Here is a 25,899-nt window from a genome sequence, read left to right on the forward strand (position 1 = left end):
AAGAAGCCTAAAGGGAAGACCAGAGCTCTGCACTTGCATGGGAGTTTCTAGCCTCCATGGGTGTTTGCATTTGGCTGTCTAGTTTCCTATGCTTAAGTAGCAGTGATCAGCTATGGCGTCTTTTATATAGAAGAATGAAGATGAATGCATTTTTTCCAAACAGACATTTTCAAAATGATTTTTAAAATATATGAATCGTAGAAGACTCAAGGAGACTCAAGTGTCTTAATGGCACTCGTGTTGATTAGCCTTCTTTATGAATATCTTCTCCAAAGATTGTATAAATGTGTATTAATTTTTAATTTAATTTTTTATAAAGTAGCAAATTGAGTTGACTACAAGGAAAGCTATAATTGATCTCAGAGCACACCTCCCACTTCAAGGCACACATACTATCACATTTTCTGTTCCTCTACATTTTAGAACATTAAGTAGCCCTTCCTATAAAAATTATGAAATATTTCAAACAGCAAGAATAGTGATCTCCCATCACCCAGGTACTTACTCACTGTAGATTTAAGAGTTACTAAAGTTTGGCTATATTTGTTTTAGATGCTGATTAGTTGGGTTACAGGTTCTTGACTTAGATGTTGCTATTCAAACTCAGGTCAACTTCAAGAGCAGTTTAATTTAACTACTGATCCATCTCTCCAGACTCCAAATATATTTTTTTCATTTAATTTTATTCTTTGAGAATTTTATGCACCGTATTTTGGTCCAATATATTATTCCCTAACTTCAACTTTTCCCCTTTTAAAAATAAAAATTAAATGAAGCCGCAAGTTTCTATTAATTTCATCATTTCTGTGGAGTGATGACTGACAAACGTGAAAATGTATTTCTTAAAACAAATTATGTGTATCGAGGCTGGAGGGATGGCTCAGTGGTTAAGAGCACTGACTGCTGTTCCAGAGGATCCAGGTTCTATTTCTAACACCCACATGGTGGTGTAGAGACGCGAGGTGTAACTCTAGTTCCAGGGTATTTGACGCCCTCTTCTGGCCTCCAGGAGCACTGCATGCATGTAGTACACAGATACACAAGCAGACAAAACACTAATACACATAAAATAGCAATAAATAAATCTTTTAAAGTCACCTTAGAACTAGAGATAATAACACAGTTGGTAGAGTGCTGTCTAGCATACATGGAGTTCTGGGTTCAAGTCCCAGCACCTCATAGAAAACTGAATGTGGTGGCACATGCTTATTACCTCCGTACCTGGGAGGTAAAGGCACAAGAATCAGATTTTTGAGTTTATTCTTGGCTGTTTAGTTAAAGGCCAGTCTGGAATACATAAAATTCCGTCTTTTTTCTCCTTGGTATGTACCACCATGGTCTTCCCTTTTCCAATAACTGCTAACATCACTCACGAAAAAAATGAGACTTGTTGTATAACAATTTACAAGTTTTCCCAATAGCACACATTTTGCCCCTCTTTGTTCTCGGTGTTCAGATGGACCCAGGGCCTTACACACTAAGAAGCAGTGGAGCATTGAGACACACTACCAACATCACACTTGTAGTATTTGAAGACTTGTTCTTTGAGGTTTAAGAAAATTATTATTGTTATTTTGGGTAGCATATAAATTATGCTTTCCCCGTGACGTTTTCATACATGGCCATCATATATTAATTCACTGAAATAGCACAACCCCTTTACCCTGTCTTCTCCTACTACCTCACGCAAGCCCCCTTCCACCCCCTAAATGGTCCTCTTGCTTTTATGTCTTGGACTTAAGGCGTTTTCTTGTTTGTTTGTTTGTTTGTTTTTACAGTTTCCAGTTCTTAAAATGAAGTTCTGATCTTCCAGCTTTACGACATTCTACTAGGAATGAGGGAAATGTACTTAGTGAGATAATCAGAACGTTCTGCTCCATAAAATATTTTAATAGGAACTCGGAACCAGCACACGGTTTTCAGAATCCCTATATTTTGGTTTGATTTCGAATAATCTGACCACCTTTATACATTTGATTCTTCCCTATTTCCTTCAAAATGTATGTACAAATTTCACCTTTTTCTAGCCATTGCTCACCAATGACTCATTTAAAATAACTGTCATTAACTAAAATATTCAGAGTTGACGTCCATGGCCATTAGTGGGAAATAAATTCTTCAGTGTGATTTGAGGGTTAGGTTTTCTGGTTTTCCTCTTCAGTGCTTTTTTTTTTTTTTTTTTTTTTTGGAAGGCTTTATATCTTAGTAGAATCAGAGCTTTCTTCAGCAAATTTATGCTCTTTTGCTTTCCCGCCTTTCTAATGAACGGCATGCTAAAGGATCACACACGCCATCAGAAGTTGCTATTCATAGGAATGGCTTTATTACTTAATAGTCACATTTTGTGCATTTTCTGGCCGGATCCTTTCATTGCGATATTCCCAAGGATGAAAAGTGTATTCATGGAGCTCAAAGGTTGTCAGGTAACTAGGCATTTTGGAGAAAATTCTATCTCCAAGGAAAATAGCTCATTTGCTTCTAAGAAGATGGGAACGATTTTTAATAAATTATATGATTGAGCTGGTTACCTCTCGACAGTTATTGTCAAAGCAATTATAGGGAAATAATGGTACAAATAATCTGAAACAAAATGTTTATACCCGGAGAGACAGAAGTCGTACATATTGGCGCCAAAATGACTTCTAATAGGTACCCGGGCTCTAATTCCTTTTTCTTTTGTTTGGGGCACAGATTTATCTTCCTAATGTTATGTGCTCAAGTTATTATCAAAATACAATTATTGTGGCCATTTCCTTTACTTACCAGCTGCCTCACTTTTGGAAAGTTGTGTGGCGCTGTAGTTCCTGAATTTCCTCCGTGAGAGAATTGTGATCAGAATCCCCTTGTATGAGCTATTAAAGCTAAGGAATTTTGGATGCAATACATTTTCCTTTTCATAATTAGTCTCTGCTTATAGGAGATTAAAGAGTTTGAGTATTGTGTCCTGAAGCATCCTACTATCATTCATTGATCCTAGACCAGGGTCTTACTCCCCCAAATATTCCTAAGCTTAATAGGTGACAGTAGGTAATCTAGAGTATAGTTGATTTGCATGCTAATAAATGAATAAATGCGTGCTATGATTTTTTTTAATTGAAATTCGATTTATGTTCAGTCTCTTGCCCCGCTGAAAGCGCTCTCTGGATTTGCTGATCCTTCCCTGACATCAGGCTAGCCCAGCTTTATACTTGACTTCGGAAAGCTTTCGCACATTCAGTTGAATTAGATAAGGTAATTTATGCAGAGAGTCTTTAGTGAATTTATTTTTTTAAAAAAATATTTTGATTTCTCACCTAATGGAACCAGCAAAATTGCAGAAGTGAGGAACAAGACGCAGCCATGCATTTGGGTCTCGAACAGTCTGGCAGGTATCCATGCTCAGTGAGTTGTTTTATTTCCCTCCAGTAATTTAGTTAATTTAGGAAGCCTCGCTCGGATTGCATAGCCAGGCCAAGAACATCTGCCCACTTCCAATAGCCCTCACGGTGGACTCTAATGATTTCTTTGGGCCTAGTGGGTAAACTTTCTGCAGAAGGTGTTTACCATTAACTATTTGTCTTTGAACATGTGGACTTCTGTTGAGTCACCCAAGATAGGATTGTAAACTAGGCTCAGCATGCAAAGCCGTGATTTACTTAGTTGAAGTTGTTAGGACCCATGGCTATAGAAAGGATAAAAGGGAAATGGTACGGAAAAAGTAAGTCAACAACAGAGAGACAGATTTTTCCACTGATAATCTTAGAATGCTTAGAAGCACAGGCCTTTTTACATTCTTACAGAAAATAGTGATCTATACAGGGACATCAAAGTGTGTCATTGTCCTGTTCATCAAAGTGCGATAGGACATGCGCATTGTCTTCAGGCTTTGTTAGAAATGTGTGAATGGAACTGTTCCTGTTAAAAAGAATTTAAGAAACGCTAAATAAATTAATATAATTTGAATATATAACTTCTAAACTTGAGAAAATTAAGTGAGTAAAGAAAATTTTGCCAACCAATTTTCCAGAAAGGATAAAAGGTACATAAATCCTAGCAAATAAAATACATCAAGTAATAGTGAAGAAAAAGCCCAATTGTATCAGTTGTATTAGATATCAACCAGTTATAACCAGTCATTAAAAGATAGTTATGATTTTTTTTAATTTTAAATAAATGGTAATATAATGAATTACATCATTTCCTGCTTTCCTTGGAAATCAAGCCTGGTATTGGAAACATAGTCAACTACCTAAGGCTAGTGAAGTCATGGATCTTGGAGAAGAACCTACAATTGCCACTTTACTAAACCAGCATAACCCCTAATCTCATTCTAAATATTAAAAAAAATTAACTATGGTCTTTGCAAAAATCACACTTAAAAATAATAGCTTGAAAGACTATGTAATAGGAAGATATCAACAAAAGAAAGATAGTAAGGCAACATTAATATCAGACAAAATATGATTTAATGTAAGTTAACAATAAACAGATACTCCATACTGATGAAGGAAAAAATGGGTTACTGAGAGAGAATTAAGCACAAGTTCTAACGCAGGCCATCAACAGCATAATTTTTGTTGTTGTTTTTTGAGACAGGGTTTCTCTGTTTAACAGTCCTGTTTGTCCTGTAACTAGCTCTTGTAGACCAGGCTGGCTTACAAACTCACGGAGATCCAATTGCCTCTGCCTTCTGAGGGCTTGGATTAAAGGAGCGCACCACCACCACCCGGCAACAGTATAACTTTTAGTACACACCTGAAGTACAATATAATGGAATTGTAGAAAAAATTGACAATCCCTAATAATGATGATTAGCATTGAAAAACACCTTTATCAGAAACTAGTTGAGGAAAATCAATTTCAGAATAGTCAAGTAAAACATGGTGGAATTATAGTAAGAAATTGAGAATCCCTAATAATGATGGTTGGCTTTGAAAAGCACCTTTATCATAAACTAGTTGAGCAAAACCAATTTCAGAATAATTAAGCTAAGATCTAAATTAGATAGATGAAAAATAATCTTTAATTCACAATTTTTAGTAACAAAAGTAAAATGTTAACTGTGAAAGTAATGATTTGGAGAGGATTTTATAGCCGAAGTTACTAAATTAGAAACAATTCAAAAGCAAATGCTATAATTTAATGCAGAGATGTTTCAGTTACTTGCAGAAGAATAGTAAGTCCCTGAATGCAAGGCCACCTTTTGATGGTTACTCCAAAACTTTTCGTTTGCAGTATGTATTGCAGGTAACAATGCCAGGACATAAATCTGAAAGCGTTTGTTCATTTGTACTCTAAATGTCAGTCACAGTGGTTCATACCTGAGAGCCCAGCAGCCAGAAGGCTGAGACGGAAGGACTGCCATGAATTCAAGGGCAGCCTGGGCTTCAGACTGAGACCTTGTTAAAAAAAATTCTGCTATAAAATCAACACCAGGATCGACAACACTGAGTTTTTATCAACTTGTGTAGTTATATCATAGATAGCTGTATTTTATGACAGTGGTATCCATAAATATAAAAGCATGTAATTACATGCTATAAAATATCTAATAATATAATTTATATCAGGAGCCCCAGGAGAGTAGCACATTTGGGGATTTAAAATTAAATAAGGTACCAAGTACCAGTATTCTGCTCATTGCTTCTCCTCTGTGCCTTCTGAGACTGATGGACTCCACTTGGAATCACCAAATGGAGATCACATTTTTAGCGCTGTAGAAAGTATGGATGACTTTAAAAATAAACATGTAGTAACGAACACTTTCAAAATTGCCCTTTAGAGTTACTGCCTTACTCTTCTACCCATGATAGTGATCCTCGGTTTTAGGAAGTATATGCCGCTTCACATTTTAACCTCAGAAATAGAAATGAGTAGAGAGTATTTGCTGTCCAGGTGGTCGTTGTGATGTCATAATCCTCGCTGAACACACAGGTAATGTGAAAATCTCTAGGATCAAAGTTTGAATGATGGACAGCTGGGGTGAAAATCTCTAAGATGCTAGGGATCGATTTTGACTCCTAGGAAGCAGTGTTGTGGGAAGTGAACAGAGCATATGTTCCACAGAGTGATTATCAGTATAATAAAGTGGGAGACAAAGGGGGAGCTTATATATTTGAAAAGTTGGTTAAAGAGCATTGAAAAACTGATTTTCAGATTTTCGTTTTTAAGGAAGTGACACTGCAAGCTAAAGAAACTCCTTGGGAAGCCAAAGTGCATATAAGCTGCTGAACTGCATGGAGAGTTGTTGATATTTCATTTTACACAGACGCTCTTGCTTTAAGTGGGGAACTAGGTGAAGTTTTAACCTCCGTTTTGATGACTAGGTGATCATCTATATTTTTCTGCTCTATGGTCGATGTACTCCACGTATTCAGATCAACTGTCTGATTTCACGTCCCCGTTACTGGTCAGAATATTTATTTTTTGAATTGTTATTTATCAAAATGAAAGAAATAACAGCAACAGGAACCTAATACTTGAAAACTTTAGTTTTGATATTTGGACAAAATAACTTCATTCTCTAGATTAAAGATTAGTTTTATAGTATTTTTAATGCAATGACTATTTAGTTCATCTTCTAGTTCATTTTTGTTTTTATAATTATCCAATTACCTCCCATTTTGGAAAAATGTAAAATAATTTAAATAGCATACTTGTATACATGTATAATTATGATGATGGAAAATACTATGAATTGTGTGTCTGTATGCATGTACACGTGCATAAATGGCTTTTATGGCCAAGAATATTTTTATCTGTCAAACTTTATATTTTGTATAAACTTTACATTCAGTACCATTTGTATATAATAAAAACATGTAAAGTTCTGTGAAAAGAAGAAACAATGATGCTTCAGTCAGGCGTGGTGGTACACACTGTATTTCCAACACTAAGGAAACCAGGGTAGGAGGATTTCAAGTTCAAAGGCAGTTGGGGCTACATAGTGAAACCCTGTTTCAAAATGAGGCAGAAAGGGAGAGGGAGTGGAAGAGGAGGAAGAGAATAGAGAGAAAGAATATGAATGAATATAAATGAATTGATATCTTCAACGGTGCTGTTCGTGACAGAGTACCGAGTAATTTGAGGTGAAAATTGGATTATAAATGTGGTTACTTTTGCGTTTTTTTCTTTCCCCTTTCTTTTTCCCTGTTTATTTGCTCTCCTCTACTTCTCATTTTTCCTCTCCCCACCCCCTTACTTTCTACTTCCTCCTCTTTCTTCTCTCCTTCTGCTCTTTGAAACAAGGAATCACTCTGTAGTCCAGGATGGCATTGAATTTGTGAGCATCCTACCTCTGACACCAGATTTCTAGGATTACAGGCATGTGCCACCAGGCCTAACATTTTACTTTAGTGCCCACATGTTTGATAAAAATCAATGAAGAAAGCTTTTTGGAAAAGAAAAAAGTTAAGAGATTAAAAGTGTGACAGGTTGGTGTCTTTTTTCTTTCTGTCCTTTCTTCGTGGCATGTAAAATAATGAGACTCTTAGTTTCAATGGAGTATTTTTAATCCTGATTACTTAACATTACCTTTTATAGCTATTGTATAAAAGCAGATTTTTTAGGCACATCCCACTCTTACTCTTGACTGAGATAGGTTTATAAATTCACAATGATCTTCCCATAGCACTTTAAGATGTTTTATGTATTGTCTTCTAACGTCTATTCCTGATAATGAAGCACCTGCTGTCAATCTGGTTGTTGCTGCATATTAGAGAAATCGTTTTTCTCTCTATTAAGTTTCTGAATATAATATTCTAGCATTTCAGAATATCATGTGTGTGCGGGGGGAATTGCTTGCTTGTACTTAGTGACCTTTTAAATCTGAAGAATCGCTTTTCTTCAGTTCTAGCTAGCTCATGTATTAATACCATGAATACTGACTGTGCCATCCTGCCTTTTCCTTCTGCATTCCCTGTGTGTTACATGTACATAAGTATATGTAGCCCTTTTTGTTGTCTTTTATTTTCTCTCTTGCTTCCAGTCACCCTGTGTTCTGACAGTCTTTTGCTGTTTTTCTTGTCCAGTTCACAGACTTTATATTCTCTCCAGTTATGTGTAGCTATTTTTTAAGTCTATTGTTTGAAATGTTTTTCGTGCTGGGGATCAAGCCCAGGGCATTGTAAAATGCTAGGCTGTATCTCCAGCTCAAACATTTTTTCTTCTAATGCTAACATCCATTTCTTTTAATGGTTTCCACGATTTTTAACATTAATTTGTTTTGTGGACACTGCTTCTTGCTTGGACTCTTTGGATATATGCAACACTTGTTTTAATGTTTTCTCCTGACTACTGTAAGGTCTCTATTTCATTGGAAGAGTGTTCTCTCATTTTATGTCCTCAAGACAGTTGACTTGGATATCCTGTGGTTTTTATTTTGTGTGGATTAGTCTTTGGGGACTTTAAAACGTATGCAGTGTAGGAAGTGAAGACATCGCTGTTGAGTGATAGATACTGTGGGGAAATCGCCTGGACCCTGAATTTGTTCAACAGCTTCATGTTAAGAGATTTTCCTGAGGTTTCCACACCACGCAGGTGATAGTGACTCACATTTTCTATGCATATCTACTGGACCAACTTAGGGACTTACCCTCCTACTCTCCCTTACTCTCTCAGATGGTCCCTAAATTTAAGTCCCACCAAGTGTCTGCTGATTGACAAATCTCTATCCTCAACCGTGGGATCTCAGATTGTTCTCCAGCCATTGTTGGCTTTCCAGCTGATAAGGCACCAATCTCACATCTGTAGTGAGCTGCATCACCTTCTCTTCATAAATAACAACTCCACACCTGTCTGATACCTAAATGATTGTCTCTTTCTGATAAAGAAAAGCTTTGTTTTATGTTTTAAAACATGTCATCCAATATTTGAAAGTTGTATTTCTAGGAGTGTGGAGTAAAAGGAAGTGGTTCCATTTTGACCTCCATCCAAACATTCACTTCAAAGTCTCATTGAGACCTCCAGGGTTTTTTTTCGGCCACTCTTTACCTCCTTTTAGGGTCTGGAGTCACGGGCAAGTTTAATTTCGGAGAAACTGGTACCACATCCAGGTAGGCTCACTTTTGGTTTTGCAGTGACAACATTGACAGCTTCAGTTACAGAGTTTACTTTTGCTCAGCTGGTTTTTGACACTTTGAGACACTGTCCTGGCCGTTTTCTACCATCCTGTATCCTGCACAGATGGCAGGGTTGTGCCTCCACTGGTATCAAGTCCTGCTTTGGCAGAAATCATATTTCTTTAGGGTGAGAACAAAACAGCTTGTGGTTCTTTTTTTTTTTTTAGTAAATTTTATTAAATTATAAAAGTTTCCATTTCCGCCCCCCCTCCCAACACCCTCCCACTCCCCCCACTCCCCCTCCTCCTCCCTCTTCGTCCCCCAGGGCAGTCAGGGTTTCCTGCCCTGTGGGAAGTTCCAGTTCCTTCCCCCTCCCTCCAGGTCCAGGAAGGTGAGTGTCCAAACAGACTGGATCCCCAAAATCCAGTATATGTAGAGGAAACAGGTCCCAGTGTCATAGTCAATGGCTTTTCAGAAAGACTTCGGGCCAGCCACAGTCAGAGAATCCGGCCAAATTCCGAGAATCTGGTTAGATCACGTCCTCGTTCAGTCCCAGTCCAACTGGCCTTGGTAAACTCTCATCAGATCCGTTCCCTTGTATCAGTGGGTGATAGCATCCCTCGCAGTACTGATTTCGTTTTTCATGTTCTTCCTCCTTCTGCTCCTCATTTGGACCTCGGGGGGCTCAGTCCGGTGCTCCAATGTGGGTCTCCGACTGTATCGCCATCCGTCGCCAGATGAAGGATCTATGGTGATAAGCAAAATATACATCAGTATGGTCATGGGCCACGGCCGATTCAGGCACCCTCTCCTCTGTCCAGAGAGCAATCTGGGGGATCTCTCCTTGGACCTGGGATCCCATATATAATCAAGTCTCCTGTAAACCCTAAAATGGCTCCCTTAGTTGAAATATATTCTTCCCTGATCCCATATTCATCCTTCCTCCCTCCCCCCCCCCCATCCCCGGCCACATGACTATGGAAGGTTTGTCTTTAGAAACAGACTTCAGGGTTAGAGTGTGGATGGAGTGTGGTGACATTTCATTTGTTTTTTTTTTTTTTTAATAAATAAAGCTTGCCTGAAGATCAGAGAGTAAAACAGCACCCCCCCCCCCCCCCGGTCAGCTTTACAGACCAGGCAGTGGTGACACACACCTTTACTCCCAGTAACCACACTAGTTTGCCATAGAAACCGGGTGGTAGTTAGTGGTACATGCCTTTAATCCCAGCCCTGGAGAGGAATACTAGATGGGAGGGGAGGAGACAGCTCTCAGACACAGTCTCATTCTGGGGATTCCTGGAGGCAGGATCGCCATCTCAGACTGAGGTCGAGGGAAGAGCCAGTGGCTGGCTGCTTTGCTTTTCTGATCTTCAGGTCGAACCCCAATATCTGTCTCTAGGTTTCTATTAATCGTGCTACAACAGAGTAACTAAAAAATATGGCACGTTTAACTCCAACATTTGGAATTATGCCACTCATCCCCATGAGAATCTTAGAAAACAAATTCCTCTCAAATATGAGGCACAGAGCACACTGAATTCTGTTCTGTGTGCCCCCTGCATTTATCGTGAGCCATAGAAGTATTCAGAGTTTTGGGCATATATCATGCTGAAATGAAGCTACTTACTGAGTACCTCTCTATAGAGAAAACCTTATCATCATTGTAATGACCTTGATTGTGCAGATTTTTCCCTCTTGCATTTCAGAATCAATTAATGATTTTTTTGAGGCAGCATCTCATGTTGTAACCCTGGCTGGTCTCAGACTCATGGTTAATTCTTCTCTTCAACCTTCTGAAGGCACAAGCCTCTATACCTAAATGAATTTTAGGGCAATACTCATCCAGCGTCGTCTAGGTAAAAGGCAGCTGGATTTGGAGCATTCAGAAGTGCCTGATGGCAATTCTCCTTGATCCCATTATAGGTCATTGTTTCTTCATGGCAACACTTTGTCATAGGTCCTGAAATATTATACATTTAAACTTTCTAGAAACTAGATCGAGGGGAATGCTTCTTGTGGTCTCTAGTTTTGTTTCTAAAACTAAGGCTTGTCTTGTTTAATCGACTCCAGAAGATTGGCAGAAAGTAAAAGTGCATGACCTATTCTCTGCCAAAATTAAAATTTTATGAACTCCTCTTTTTTTTTTTTTTTATGAGATCAGGTCTTGCTATGTAGCCCTTGCTAGGCTTCACTAAAACGCACTATATAAACAAGGTTGGCATTGAAGTCGCATTAATCCTCCTGCCTCTGCCTTCTGAGTGCTGGGATTACACATGTCAACACATCTTGCTCCTAAACTACTCTTTCCCCCATGAGAACAGTTTTCTCTTTAAAGTGATTCAAATCTGGTATCGTTTATGTCTGAACAAATAAGGGTATTAGTATATGTATTCCTATGTTAATATTTTATTATCTTCTGTATTGAGATGAAATAACCTATAAAACACAATCACATAAACTATTCATGTTTTAAAACAATATGACAAGAGCTATGTTATTCAGCTGCCACTTAATGTCTCAGGGTACTGTTGGGTTGATTTTTCTGCCTTTTTTACTTAAAAATAAATGCAGCAAGGCTGGGTGTAGTGACATATAACTTTAGTCCCAGCATGGGAGGCAGAGGAAGACAGAGGAAGGCAGATCTCTGTGAGTTTGAGGCCAGCCTGGTCTTCATAGTGCATTCCAGGATAGCCAGAGTTGCATAGGGTCTTTCGAGACCCTGTCTCAAAAAGAATTGTAAAATAAATTCAACAAATTAAATTTAGGTAATACTATTTCGGCACAACCTACAACGTTTGCGAGGGTTTTTGGATTGGGTCCTAGCACCTTTAAAAATGTTGCAAGTGGGGCTGGAGAGATGGCTCAGAGGTTAAGAGCATTGCTTACTCTTCCAAAGGTCCTGAGTTCAATTCCCAGCAACCACATGGTGGCTTATAACCATCTGCAATGGGGTCTGGTGCCCTCTTCTGGCCTGCAGGCATACACACAGACAGAATATTGTATACATAATAAATAAATAAACAAACAAACAAATAAATAAATAAAAATGTTGCAAGTGGCACTTTATCACATTAGGTGACAGCATCCTCTTCTTTTGCCTTAAGCTCAGCTAACATCTCTGGTCTTATTCGGCTTCTCATTTATTTATCTGTGGGAGCATGCCTCAGACTGAGAACATTGGTTTCAATGTTGTTTCCATAGTGATTGCAGTTCAACCCTTAGCATTTGCAAGACCCCCGCCCTGACCCATTCCTACTATTCCGACCAACAGTAGAACAATTGCTACCGGGTGCTCTTCACCTTGGCAGCTATTCCATGTGGATGGTTTGGATTCCACTCTCTGATGGAAAAGTACAGTATTCAAGGTTAATATTGAGATTCTGATTTGATTGACTGAAATCTGAATGTCATTGGCAATTTGTGTAATTGGTGAATTTGGTGGAAATGAAATAGAAACTGCCTCTCCTGGCTTGTAGGTTTAAGTCTAAAGCTAAGCAATGTTTTGAGAAAAGTTATGCTTTCAATGAACCAGAAACACCCTAGTCACAATGAAAGAATTGTCTTAATGTTTCATGCTTGATTTTAACAAGCATTTTATGCAAAATCTATTGCTTTTTTTTTCCTTTGGCATAATCATACTTTTTCTTGCAGCTTGGAAGAGTAACACAAAGAGGCCCCCGACTTACTTTTTACCCCATGTTCTCCCACTGTAGCATCTTGCAAAACTTCAGTAAAATATCATCACCAATGTGTTGATGTTGATACTCAAGATATTGAATATCTCTGTCACTACAAGGAAATGTTCTTCAGTTTTCCTTTTATAGAGGCATCCACATTTTTCCTGTCCCCACTCACTCATCCTAGTAATCACTGATCTGTTCTGTAATAATGATTGTCATTTCAAAATGGTTATCTATTTTAATCTTCAGCAGTATACAAAATTATATACATTAAGCTACATAATATATAGTATTCAGGGAATGACATTTTTACTGACTTAATAACTGTATGGAGGTTCCCCTACTGTTGTGTACATCAATTCTTTGCTTCTTTTTTATTGGTGTATACTATTCCATCATGGAGATGTTTTGCAGTTTAACTATTTGTTCATTGTTTCAGAGTGTCTGAGACTGGGTAATTTGTAATGAATGCTTTTCCTTCAATTATGAAAAGTGAGAAATCTAGGGCCTTGTATCTGCAAAGGCTTTTATGCTGCTCTATTACAGGGCAAAAGGTACAATATTGAGCATGAGAAAGAGAGAAGGAGTCAAACTCATCTTAATGTATCCTTTATTAGAAAAAAACCAACATTAAGCCACTCATACGAACAGATCTAATGACATATTTAAGGGGCCCACTTCTTGGTTTGTATCAAGTATTAATTTTCTAATACATAAATTTCGAGGGACATACTTCAAATTATAACATCCATGTATGTATTACACACACACACACACACACACACATATATATATATATATTACCCTTCGCTATTACAAATAAAGCTTCTATGAATATTTTTTGTGCATTTTTCAAGCATAAACCTTCATTACTCTGGGCTAAATGCCCAGGAATGTAACTGCTGGGTCATATGGTAGTTGCATATTCAGTTTTATAAGAAACTGCCAAACTGTTTCCAGGTTGGCTGTGCCATCTTGCATACTCACCAGCAATATGTGTGTAATCCAGTTTCTCTGCATTGTCACTATCATTTAGTGTTATCTTTCTTTTTAAATTTTATTCCCTTGTAGATAATGATACCATATTGTGCCTTTAATTTGCAATTTCCCCGATGGCTAATGATGTTGAATATCTTTTCCAGTGCTAATGTCTCATCTATATATCTTGTCTGTGGATGTCTTTCTTCAGCCAGAAAAAAACCACAGCAATGTATTGTTATATGGATCATTTTGTATAGGAACTTCGATGTTAGTGGATAATGTGATTTTACAAAAGACAGAAAGTGTTGTTCAATTAGATTTTTTCTTTTCTTTTTTATTATTTATATGTGTACATGTTTTTGGTGTGTGTGTATACATGTTTGTGTGTGATGTTTCATGTGTGCTACAGTGTGCATGTAGACGTCACAGGACAACTTCAAATGTTCTCCCTTCTTGTTTGCTATAGTGCTGCATATAATGTTCTAGGTGGCTGACAAGCTTCTGGTCAATTCTACTGATCCCATCTCACCTTAGGAGTACTAGAATTACAGACACCGCACATTTGGCTGGTATACATGGTCAAGAGATCCACACTCAGGGCATTAGACCTGTGTGATGAGCCCTTGTACCCACGGAGGCAGGCAATCTCCAGCCCTTTTTCTTTGAGTTATATTGATTTTTTTAAGAACTGGAAGTTTATATCACTGTTTTTCTGTCATTTTGTGTTTAATTCCATTGATTTCTGCCCTGTGTTTTCTTTTGCTTGCTTGGCCTTGTTTTGATATTTCTTGAGTTGGGAGTTTATATTCTTGATGATGCTTTTGCTATCTTTTAATGGCCGATGTGTCTGGCTGGCTGCTTTTTTTTCCCCTAAAATTTCAAAGGCTGTATTTTCATTTCCATCCAATTCAACACATTTTTAAATTTCCTACTCTTGGAACCACCAATTATTTAAAGTGTGTTTGGTTTCCAGATGTTTGGAAAATTTTGTTACCTTTTTGTTATTGATTTCTTTTTGCTTTAAATTTTATTAACTTTTAAAATTAGCATGTGAAGCACTGAGTTTCGTTAGAGCATTTTCCACACATACTTTGTCCTTGTTAGCTCCCTTCTTCCCCTAGCCTCTCCTGCCTTCCCGACTCCTGCTGCAGGCTCCTTTCTACTTTTCTGTTACATGTATTCCTCTAACCTCTGCCTACCTAGTAAAATCTCTTTTCCTTTTCCATGGCCTCCTTTCTAATTTCATGACCTATATGCTTAATTTGATTTGACTGCAATTGTAGAACACACGTGTGTGTGTGTGTGTGTGTGTGTGTGTGTGTGTGTGTGTGTGTTTAATTCTTCGAAATTTGTTGAAAAGAATGTATTCCACTTTGGGGCAAAGTGTTTTACAAACATCTACTAGATATGGACAGTTGGTGATTGTTTTAGTTCTTTTATATCTTTGCTAACATTCTGACTAGTTCCATGAGCTTGTAAGAGTGATGCTGAAGTCTCCTCTGACAGAATTTTCTCCTCCCATTTTTCCAGTTTCTGTTTTGTGTGTTTTGAAGCTCTTTTATTTGGTGTGTTGACAGGATTGCCCGGATGTCTTAGAGGATTGGCTCTTCATTATTGCATAACTTTCTCCTCTATCCATGGTAACCATCTTTATTCTGAAGTCTACTTATCTGAAAGTAATATACTAAATCTTTCTGTCATTTAATTAATGCTGCATGGAACATATCTTTTCATCTTTTTATTCTTAGCCTGCCTATGTAATTGTTCTTTAAATGAATTTCTTATAGACAACACATAGTTCGTCATTCATGACTTTTAAATTTCTCTCTCAAGCTCTCTTTTAATTGTTATACATAGGTCACTTAACATATTCTGTAATTATTGTTATATTAGGGCTTAAATCTGACATTTCCATTTTTATTATTATTTGCTTTTTGAAATAGAGTCTTGGTTTATAAGCCAGGCTGAAATGGAATTCATAATTCTCCTGCTTCAGTACTAGGATGAAAGGTGTGTGCTACCATACCTGACTTGCAGTTTCTTTCCTATTTCATTAACTATGGGTTTGTTTTAGATTCTTTTTTTTTTAGACAGACAGTCTTATGTACCAAAGGCTCCATGTAGCTGAGACTAGTCTAGAACTCTTAATCCTCCTGCCTCCATCTCCCGTGTGCTGGGATCACAGATGTGTGCCTCCATCCTTTTGTCATTTGCTCTGCTTTCCATTTCTGTTTTATTCCTCACCCCCCACCTTTCACCCCCCAACTGTTGCTAGTTGGATCTTTTAAAAACTCATTTTTACTTTTCTACATGACTTTAAAATGATGAAAGTTGGTTTAGCTTGTTCTTTGACAATTTCATACATATGTATAATGCACTCTGACTACTTTCTCCCCACACTTTCCTATCTCCTTCCTATTATAATCAAGCATTCCTCCTCCCTGCCAGTCCGTCTTACAGACTTTTGGTTTGGTTTTGTGATCCCTTTAGATTAACTGGGCTATCTGCGTGATCCCTGGATTGGAACTATTCACTGGAACCTGATGGGGTCACCAGTGTGTACACAACTAAAGGCATCCATCCTCCTCTGCCTGGATCTACCAGGAGCAAATAGCTGTGCAATGAGGGTTAGGGTCTTTCGTGTGCCCCCCATCCATTCCTGACAGTTGATGGACCATTCTTTTGCAGACCCAGTGCAGGCACCCACAGCTGCTGGAGGTTCATGATTGTTATGGCTGTGTCTTGCACAGAAGATATTGGTTAGCAGCCACTTTCACTGTTTTCTGGTTCTTACATTTTTTCCCTTTCTCCACTTCTGCAGTGTTCTCTGAGCCTTACTAGGGATGGTATAGATGTCTTGTTTTTGGCTGAACACTCAGTTGTCACTTTGTCTAAGGGCCTTGTGCAGCCCTGAGATTCTGCTTACTGATATTCACTAGAAAGAAAGGTTTTGCTGACTAAGGCTGAGAGTAGCATTTGTCTATGGGTATAAACAAATATTTATAAGACAGTGTGATGCTATGTCAATTTAGCTGAACGACAGTATCCCCCTCCCACAGGGCCTGTTGCCTCCTAGAATGAGAGTTGATCAGGGTTTTCTTTTTATGCAAAGGCTTTTCAAATATTTTAATGTTTTTAAGAATTTTCTACATATATACAATGTGTTTTGATAATATCCACTCACTACTTTTGTCCGTCACCTCTCCCAGACCCCTTCAACAGGAGTCCTTCCTGGTCTCTCTCTCTCTCTCTCTCTCTCTCTCTCTCTCTCTCTCTCTCTCTCTCTCTCAATGTCCCACTAAGTCCACTTAGTGCTGCCCACATACACACATGGCAAATGGGCAGCCTGTAAGTTGCAACACCCATAAAGACAATTATTCTTGGTACCCCAGCATCCATAAACTACCAATAGCACATCAGCTAAGGTGCAACCTCATGTATCCCTACCCCATTCGCACTAGACTGCTGACTGGCTTCATCTTGTGTGGGTCTTATGCAGGTGACCACAGCTACCATGAGTTCATAAGTGCAATAAACGTGTCATGTCCCGAAGACAGCATTTCACAGTACTCCCCGCCCCCATTTCCTAGATCTTACATTCTCTCTGCCCCGTTTCCAGTGCTGCTCACTGAACATTAAGGATTAGGAGGTTGGTATAGATGTTCCATTTTGAGCTAAACACTCACGGTTACTTTTTTCTTAATACTTGACCAGTTATAACTTTATTGCCTGCTCCTCACTGTAAAAGGAAGCTTCTCTGACCAAGGTTAAGAGCAGCCCAGGTCTTTGGGTACAAATAGAAATATTTAGAAGGCAGGCTGACAATATGAACATTTAACAAAGTAACAATAGTAGGTGTCCCCTCTTGAGCTTAGGACCTCCTAAGCCATGGGCTTTTAACCAGGTATACAGTACCTGACATGAATTCTCTCTATGGAGCAGAACTCAAATCCAGTCAGAAAGTTGTCAGATAACCCCAATATTCATGCCACTATTGCACAGTATGTGCGTCTTACTTTGGGAGGTTGGTATTGCAGCATTCGGGGTCCATTGCAGGTAAGACCAGTGACAAATATTTTTTCCAGTGGCTTATGTAGCACATTCTGGCACTATGAAATATAGCTAGCAGGGAAGAAATTTCCTGGTCATTTTGAGATAGATTTCTTTATGTTCTTCAATCAAAGTATGTGGTGTCTTCAGCAGTCATTATGGTTGGCATCCAAGAACAATGGCAATAGCCCGTGTTGTTTTGGGTACCACTAGCATCTTCCTGAACAATAACTCTCAGGGGAGTATCTCATGCCCAGCACTGAAATTTTTGTTTGGTATCCTGTGTCTTCTGGGAGCAGCACTGTCCACCCATGCAAAATACTGCTGTTCAAACTCCCTTTTCTTCTAAATTCAGAGTGCTAACCATTGCATAGTGGAACTAAGCTTTCAAATTCCTTTTTCAGAAAAAAAAAATTCGATTTTATAATTAGTGACGCAGTGGTGGTGGATTTCCATAAGGCTTCTTAGTTCTATCAGCTCCCTACCCCCTCATCTCCCCCACCCCTAAATCCCATTAATTCTTAAACCTTTAATCTTACGTTTTGCCACATCTTCTTGCATATTACATGAATTCTACTATCCCTATTACATTTTTAATTGGGATGCATGATAATATTAGGCTTCTATATGGCTTTTCCATAGACCCTTCATTTTGGTTAACCTTCCTCCTGCTCCCTTGTTTTCCCCATGTTCCCCCCACCTTCCCTACTTGAACCTTTCCACTTTCAGTGTCCTCCCTCTACTTGGATTTTACCTGTATTTTACTTTCCCCACTCCTTTAATGTATCCCTTCCTGTTGGCTACTTTCTAATTTCCTGGGTTCAACTTGTACTTCAAGTTTGAAATGCAAAACAGTCCAGAGCTCTGATCCACATGTGAAAGAGAACATGCAACGTTTGCCACTTCTGGGCCTGGGTGACCTCACTCCGTATAATTTTTCCAGTGCTATCCATTTCTCTGCAAATTTTATGCTTTCACTTTTCATATCTAAGTCATATTCCATTGTGTATACTGCATTTTCCCTATCTGTTTATCAGTTCATGGATATCCAGATTAATTCCGTTTCCTAGCTTCTGACTAGAGCAGCAGTGAACATGGTGTGTAGAGTGTGTAGATAAGTCTGTAGTAGGATCTAAAGTCCTTTGAGTATATACCCAGGAGTGGCACATGTCAGGTAGAAGCTCAATAAATGTCCTATGTTGTACAGGACAGTCTTCCTTAACCAAATCTAATCAGAACCAAATTGTCAATAGTGCCATGTTAAATCCTGCTCTAGTTGTAATGAGGGAAAGGTTTTGTGTCTTAAACCCCTTTCAATGTTAGAATAAGATTCATTGGACTTAAAAGTGAGCCATATTAAATGCTGTTTGCTTCCTTAGTTATCTTTGGGTGTGTGATTTAAGGACAGGTTCTGAAATTATGCCAGTATCTGAGATAAATGATCAGGATTTTTAAAATATGGGCATAAATCAAGTAGAAATTTAATTAGAGCTAGTGAAGAAGTTTCAGTAATACGGCCATTTACAAAATAAATAATATAAAAATCAATAGCTTCGCTATGTTTAGGCAATAGTTGTTGGGAAATACAGCCAAGAAAAGGCCCATTAACAATTTCAGCCAAAATTATGAAATGCCCATGAATAAACTTTTGAAAATATGCATGAGTTAGATGGGGAAACCAACACAGTTTTACTGAGATATGTGGAAGATACACTGAGTAGTGAACAGGATCACTGAGTGACCAGGCTCGGGAATATCAAAGCGATAGGACTTGAAAATTTCTAAAATTCAAGTGTAGGAATAAATGCAGGAGACTTGCCATTTCTGATGTGCTAGGCAAGTAATGATGGAGTGGTTTGGGGAAAATATATCAAAATGCATAAGTTGATGCTCTTCCTGTAAGTTTAAAATGTTATGTAATGTAGATGTAAATAATTCTAGGGCTGTAATAATTGAGATTCTATTATGTAACAGGCACAAGAAGAAAAAAATCAGTGAAATATTTTAAGGCACAGAAGCAAACCTGTGTGTATGATGGTGGTATTTCAGTTCTGTGGGGGGAGAGGGCAAAATAATGAATAAATGAATTGTAATAGCTGGCTAACTGTTGTTTGCTTAAAATATTAATCACAAGAAATATTGTATGAATTAAAGGTAGAAAATAGAGTGCATAAATATTTTAAAGGCGTAGGTGAATATGAAACCATGTAAGTAATGTTTCCCACACTGGCTACAAGAACATGTATTTATGTCTAATTCTTAAATAATATAGGCAAATGGCTTCAAAATAAAACTATAAATACTACAAATGGATGTAGTAACCCCCTCTGCACTGCACCCGTCTGCATTCTCCATTCCCAGCTAAGCACTGCCATTGTGTTCTTAGCCTTTCACCTTTAAAAGTTATGATTATTATAGTTACTATGGGGGGTGCCACGCACACCATGGCTTGCATGCCACGCACACCATGGCTTGCACGGAGAGTTCAGAGGACAACTTTTCTCCATCAGTTGTCTCCTTCTACCTTCAAGTGGGTTCCAGGGACAGAACTCGCACTGTCAGGCTTGCATCACCCATCACCTTGCAGTACTGAGCCATCCTCAGTACCACTCCAATCTTCCATTTTTTTCAGACATGGAGAATATATTCTCTACCCTAACGTGTACCCTGCTTTTTCAACTTGTAAATTGTATACTATACCTGTTTAAAACCATTTGAGCCTTATTTCATTTCACATCATTGAGAGGCTCTTCAGTATTTTTTAATATCATCATAGTATTCCATGTTCTGGATGTATTATCATTTGTATTTCCACTCCCTTGGTAAGTGTTGTATTAGTTTCCTCATTTGGGTGATACAAACAGTAATGTAGTGGATATGATTTTTATTACATTTATATGTATTTGTGTGTATGTGTGTGCCATAGAACATGTGTGAAGGTTCGAGGACAACAGGAATCCATTTAGTCTTTCCATGAAGTACCCACCCTACCATGTGAATCCTGGGTATGAAACTGAGAGGACTTTAGGCTTGGCAGCAAGCATTTTTACCTGCTTCACCATCTCTCTAGCCCTAGGTATCATTTTATGTGGTATTGCACAAGTACACAAGAACATCTTACATATTTGTTGTGGTAAAATGCACATCAAAAACTTTACCATTTGAAGTGTACAGTTAGTCACTTCTAGGTACATAGTTCTTTGACTATACGCACACATGTATTGTGTGCCTATATATGCATTCTTTATGGATACATTTCCTGAAGACTATTTCTATCTCAAATGATAGATGCATTTGTAATGTTTAAAACTTTGACCATGCATTTTCCACAGGATCCACGCCACTTTACACTCTCATTAGGAATCCATGACGCTGCCTGATTTTTTTTTTCTTGGTACTTAGTAACGTGTTAATAGTTTTGAAGTTCTTGTCATCTGTTTTGCGAAATTTCTTCCAATGTAGTTACAATTTGCAATTTTCTCTTAAAATTAGATTCAGCACTTTTTCTTATGTCTAAGAGGAAAAGTCTTTTAAAATATAATGTTGAGACCTAGATTAGACTATAAAGGGGAAAATGATGGAAAGGTTTGACTACTTATAGAATAGTAAGAAGTTAAAAGCCATTGACAAGCTGGGGTAGGAGACTATTTACAACATATGGCAAAATAAATAGCCTTGCTATTTCAAGTTATTAAAAACCACTAGTAAGAGCTGAGGATGCTCCCTTCTCTTTCCAGTTCGTTGAGTGTTTTTATCGTGAAAGGGCATTCCGCTTTTGTCAAATGCAGTTTTTTTTCTTCTCTTGAGATGATAATGTGTTTTTTAATAACAGTATAATTGACATATAATTCACATCTTGCAATTCACTCTTTGAAATTGTACAATTCAGTGGTTTTTAATATAGCCACAGAGTATACAACCACCGCCAGAATGTAACTTGAGAACATTTTCATTACCCCTAAAAGAAACCTTGTAACCAGTTAGCAGTCACCCCTCATTAAGCCACCTCCCTTCCCCACCCCTGCAGCCCTTGGCAACCACTAATACTTTTTCTGTCGATGGCTTTGCCTATTCTGGACATTTTATGCAACTGAAATCATGTAATACATTGCCTTTGTGCCTATTTCTTTCATTTAGCTTGGTCGTTCCAAGATTTGATCGTGCTATAGCATAGAACAGCGCTTAATTCCTCCTTGTTAATTCTGGTAGACTAGAGGACCAAGAGCCTAACTTCTTGTTAGCATAAAGCTCTCGCCATTTAATTACTTACCACCAAATCTTCACCTTCTAAGAAGGAATCCTTCAACTGGAACTACTTCATGCTCTGTTTTACATAAAGTCACTTCTTTGTGGGGGAGTTTTGGAACTCTCTTTTCTTAGGATCAGCAGCTAGCACTGGGGCAGAATCTTTCTTTGACCGAGGGCTTTGGGTGCTGGGCAGTGGTAAGAGCCACTGGCCTTAATTGCTGCTTCACATGGGAAACTTTGAGCTGCGAATGAGCTTAGGGGATGGGATCAGAGTGGGGTGGTTGAATCCCTACTATTCTCCGCCTTCTGGCATGAAGTTTTCTGTCCTATGAATGGGAACTGGCTAAAAGAAACAAGTCCCAGAAGATTTGGCTGTATTCACCAAGAATTTTGCCCTTCACATCCGTGTTGGAGGTGATGAGAATGCTGGCTGCTTACTTTCTCATGGAAGCCACGTCTCCCTTGATTGAGAGCCAGAGCCAGGGAGCACCCAGTCTACTGTTATCTGGAATGTTACTTGTACAGAAGCAAGCAAGGGGGTGGGGAGGAAGGCAGTGAGTTATGGCTCATATGCCATATGTAGCCCATCACTGTTAGATCACTGACTTTTAACAGATGTTCTTGAAGAAAGCTTTCTTCACCCACTGTATCCCCCTTAGGATAATTTCCAGAAGTTTACAATTTTTAAAAACCACTTTCACCAGTTTCAAACAGTTTCACTTCCGGGGAGCGGCTGCTTCTCATCTGTTTACTGTTTCAGTGAGGTCGCTAGAAGGCTATTAGCAGGCAGTACTGATGAGCATTTTTAAAACACGGTTTCTGCTACTGTTTTATTTTAACCAAGGACATTTCATTTGTAGTTGTGTGTGTCTCCATTCTTTGCTCATATTTCCCCAATGCAAATGAATCTTGTACTGGTGCTCTACTTTTGGAGAGTTCTTTTTTAGTCACTGTATTTTCCTTGCTACTCTGATTTTTAGGTTGCTTCTATCATTTACTACTGTGGCCGCCACTGACACTTCAAGTACCATGTTTCCTACAATGTCAAATGTTCCTGCCTCTATGGCTTCCCAGGAACTCTCAAGTAAGTTTTACTCATTTTAAAGAAATTGTTGTTTTCATGAGCCTACTTAACTCAGTTTGCCAATAGAAGCTATGGATTTCCTGCATCTTAAAAATAATCACAATGTTTGATTCCATCTATGACTGTTGATATCAATAGTAGTCTTGCATAAAGTTAATTACCATAACTGTAGCTGTGAAGTTTTTAAAAATTATTATGATTAATATCTTAGTCATTTTCTATTGCTGTGGCAAGACAGTATGCCCAAGGTAACGTCTTGGAGTTTGCTTCGAGTTTCAGAAGGTTAGAGTCTATGGCCATCATGATAGGGAAAATGGCAGCAGGCCGGCACGGCACTGGGGCAGTCGCTGAGAGCTTACATCTTATCCACAGCCAAAAGTCGGAAACACAGCACTTAGGCTGTGAGGTCTGTTCAGTTTCAATCTATAAGAGGGCATTCTAGAAAGGATAAAGCAACCCACAATCTCTGGTATGTAAATAAAACTTTGAGAAGATTTTACTAACCAGGATGACAGATATGCATGTCTAATGTTAGCTAAGATGAAGAGAAGTAGGCCCTTTTCCCTATTGACAAGAACATAATAGTGTTTTTTTTTTCTCCCAAAATTGCTTTGGTAGGCCACTTTTACAATATACACTAAGATTTAGAATATATCCTTGATTTAGTCTGATGATTTAACCCTATGATTTGGCAAATTAATTTGTGAGAATTAGTTCACAAATAGTTATGTTTTTATCCAAAATATGTACAGAAATTTTGTGTATATTGCAAAATTGTGGGGTTTTTCTTTGAAGCTTAAATAGAACTTACCAGTGAGGCCATCTGGATCTGGCATTTTCAGTATTTATGGGAAAAGTTTTGAGAATTGATTAAATCCCCTTGATGGTTATAGAGCTGGTTATGTTTTATATTTTAATGAATCTCTCCAGGAGTTTTAATTTTCAGCATAAAGGTTAATTTAGATGCCTGCTGTGTACTATATCTCTTCATATTGCAACAGAGTTGGGTTGAAATCTATGTTTTTGATTTCAAGTTCTTATTAACAAATGACTCCCCTTATTTTAAAAAAAAAGTCTTGAATGCCTGAAGCTTAACTGACATAATCTTCTCATTTCTTACCAAGACTGTAAATTCTTACCAACGCTACTTTATTTTCTAGTCACAACCTCAACGACGACCACTACCACTGTTACCACCAACACCACTACTACAATTACAAGTGGATTCAACCTGTATCTCAAACCACCAGCATCACCTTGGCATAATGACACTGGCTTGGTCAGTGTGGCTTCTCTGCCGGTTACCATGACTGTCAAGTAAGCTTGTTTATTTGAAATTTTGTGTTTTGGCTTATCACTTCATAGGCATAATTGCATGGGTAGCTTGAAACTAGTATTTTATAAATCAGTTGAGGGAACAAGGCAGGATTTTTTCATGTGCAGCTCAGGAAATTGAACAGTCAGCAGGCTTCTGCAATACTGTTATACAGTCATTACTATTACTACTAGTAGCTATAATTTATTGTGCAATTCTGTATATTTAGCAAGATGACAATTCTTTAGGAACATCATATCACTTAATATCCACAGTTATCTTATGAGATAGACTCTATTTGGGGTCCTGTTTCATAGCAAACTGGAACCCAGAGATTAGGTAGTTCTTTACTGGTCACACACATTGTAATGTGTGTGTCATGATAAAGATTCAAGCAAACTCTAGAACTTATATAAACTTGCATATGAAATGAGGCATCCTGTGTGCCTTTTGTGCCGTTCCTGTGACGACAGACTCTTGCATTACTGTAGTGTCGAGCAAAGCTAGAATATTGGCATTGATTCAGTCACGCTACAGAATAGGGGGCTGGAGAGAAGGCTCAGTGGCTGAGAGCTTGCTGCTATTCCACAGGACTAGAGTTTGGACCTCAGATCAGAACTGCCTAGAACTCCAGCTCCAGGGGCTCCAGAGCCCTCTTTTGGTCTCCATGGATACCCGTACACATGTACAGGCACTCACACTTAGATATACACACAAAATAAAAGTAAATATTAAAAATAATAAAGAAAAACATACAAAATAGTTCTGTCTCCACAAGGAATCCTCTTGGTGCCCTTTTATGAGCACATCTCTTAACTGTGGACAGTAATTAATCTCTTCTTCATTTCCATATTCACAATATTTTAAGAACGTAGATGCAGCCATGGCCCACATGTGTCCTCTAATAATTGACCTTTTCTTTTCATTCAGCATAATTCCTCAAGTTCCACCCAATAGCTTGATCTCTCTCTCTCTCTCTCTCTCTCTCTCTCTCTCTCTCTCTTTATTTCTGAGTAGTATTCCATGTTATTTTGTATAATGTAGTTTGTTTAAGCATGGAACTATTGATAGACATCTAGGTCGTTTGTAGGTTTGGGACTGTTGTTATGAACATTTGTGTATGCATGTTTTGTGAACCTAAGTCTTACTTGAAAATGAAATGAAATTTATGCCCTGTCACTGCTGAAGCATACATGGGCAGCCCACATATGGCAGTTCTGCTGAACTTGTCCATACTGGGTTTCATGGTCTAAGTTGATGAGGACGACTGACCAGGTCTCTTCCCCAGGAGGGCACCAGATCTCATTTCAGATGGTTGTGAGCCACCATGTGGTTGCTGGGAATTGAACTCAGGACATTTGGAAGAGCAGGCAGTGCTCTTAACCGCTGAGCTATCTTCCCAGGCACATAGGTGCTTGTCAGTATGACGTTTGTATATTTATTACTTTTAGATGCTGAATACTTTCCCAGAGTGGATATGGCATTCTGTGTATCTACCAGTAG

General features: G+C 38.3%; 1 protein-coding gene across 1 annotated transcript in view; it reads left to right on the plus strand.

Moving 5' to 3' along the window:
- Nup62cl (nucleoporin 62 C-terminal like) overlaps positions 1-25,899 on the plus strand; it is a 58,742-nt gene that overhangs the window by 2,719 nt on the left and 30,124 nt on the right. Inside the window, exons 2-3 of the mRNA XM_048428512.3 lie at positions 22,978-23,081; positions 24,242-24,398. Of these exons, the coding sequence (XP_048284469.1) occupies positions 23,027-23,081; positions 24,242-24,398 (212 nt within the window). The 5' untranslated portion in view covers positions 22,978-23,026. The remainder of the gene's footprint in view (positions 1-22,977; positions 23,082-24,241; positions 24,399-25,899) is intronic.

Source organism: Myodes glareolus, chromosome X, assembly GCF_982192425.1.
Source record: "Myodes glareolus chromosome X, mMyoGla1.1, whole genome shotgun sequence".
Lineage (NCBI taxonomy): Eukaryota > Metazoa > Chordata > Mammalia > Rodentia > Cricetidae > Myodes > Myodes glareolus.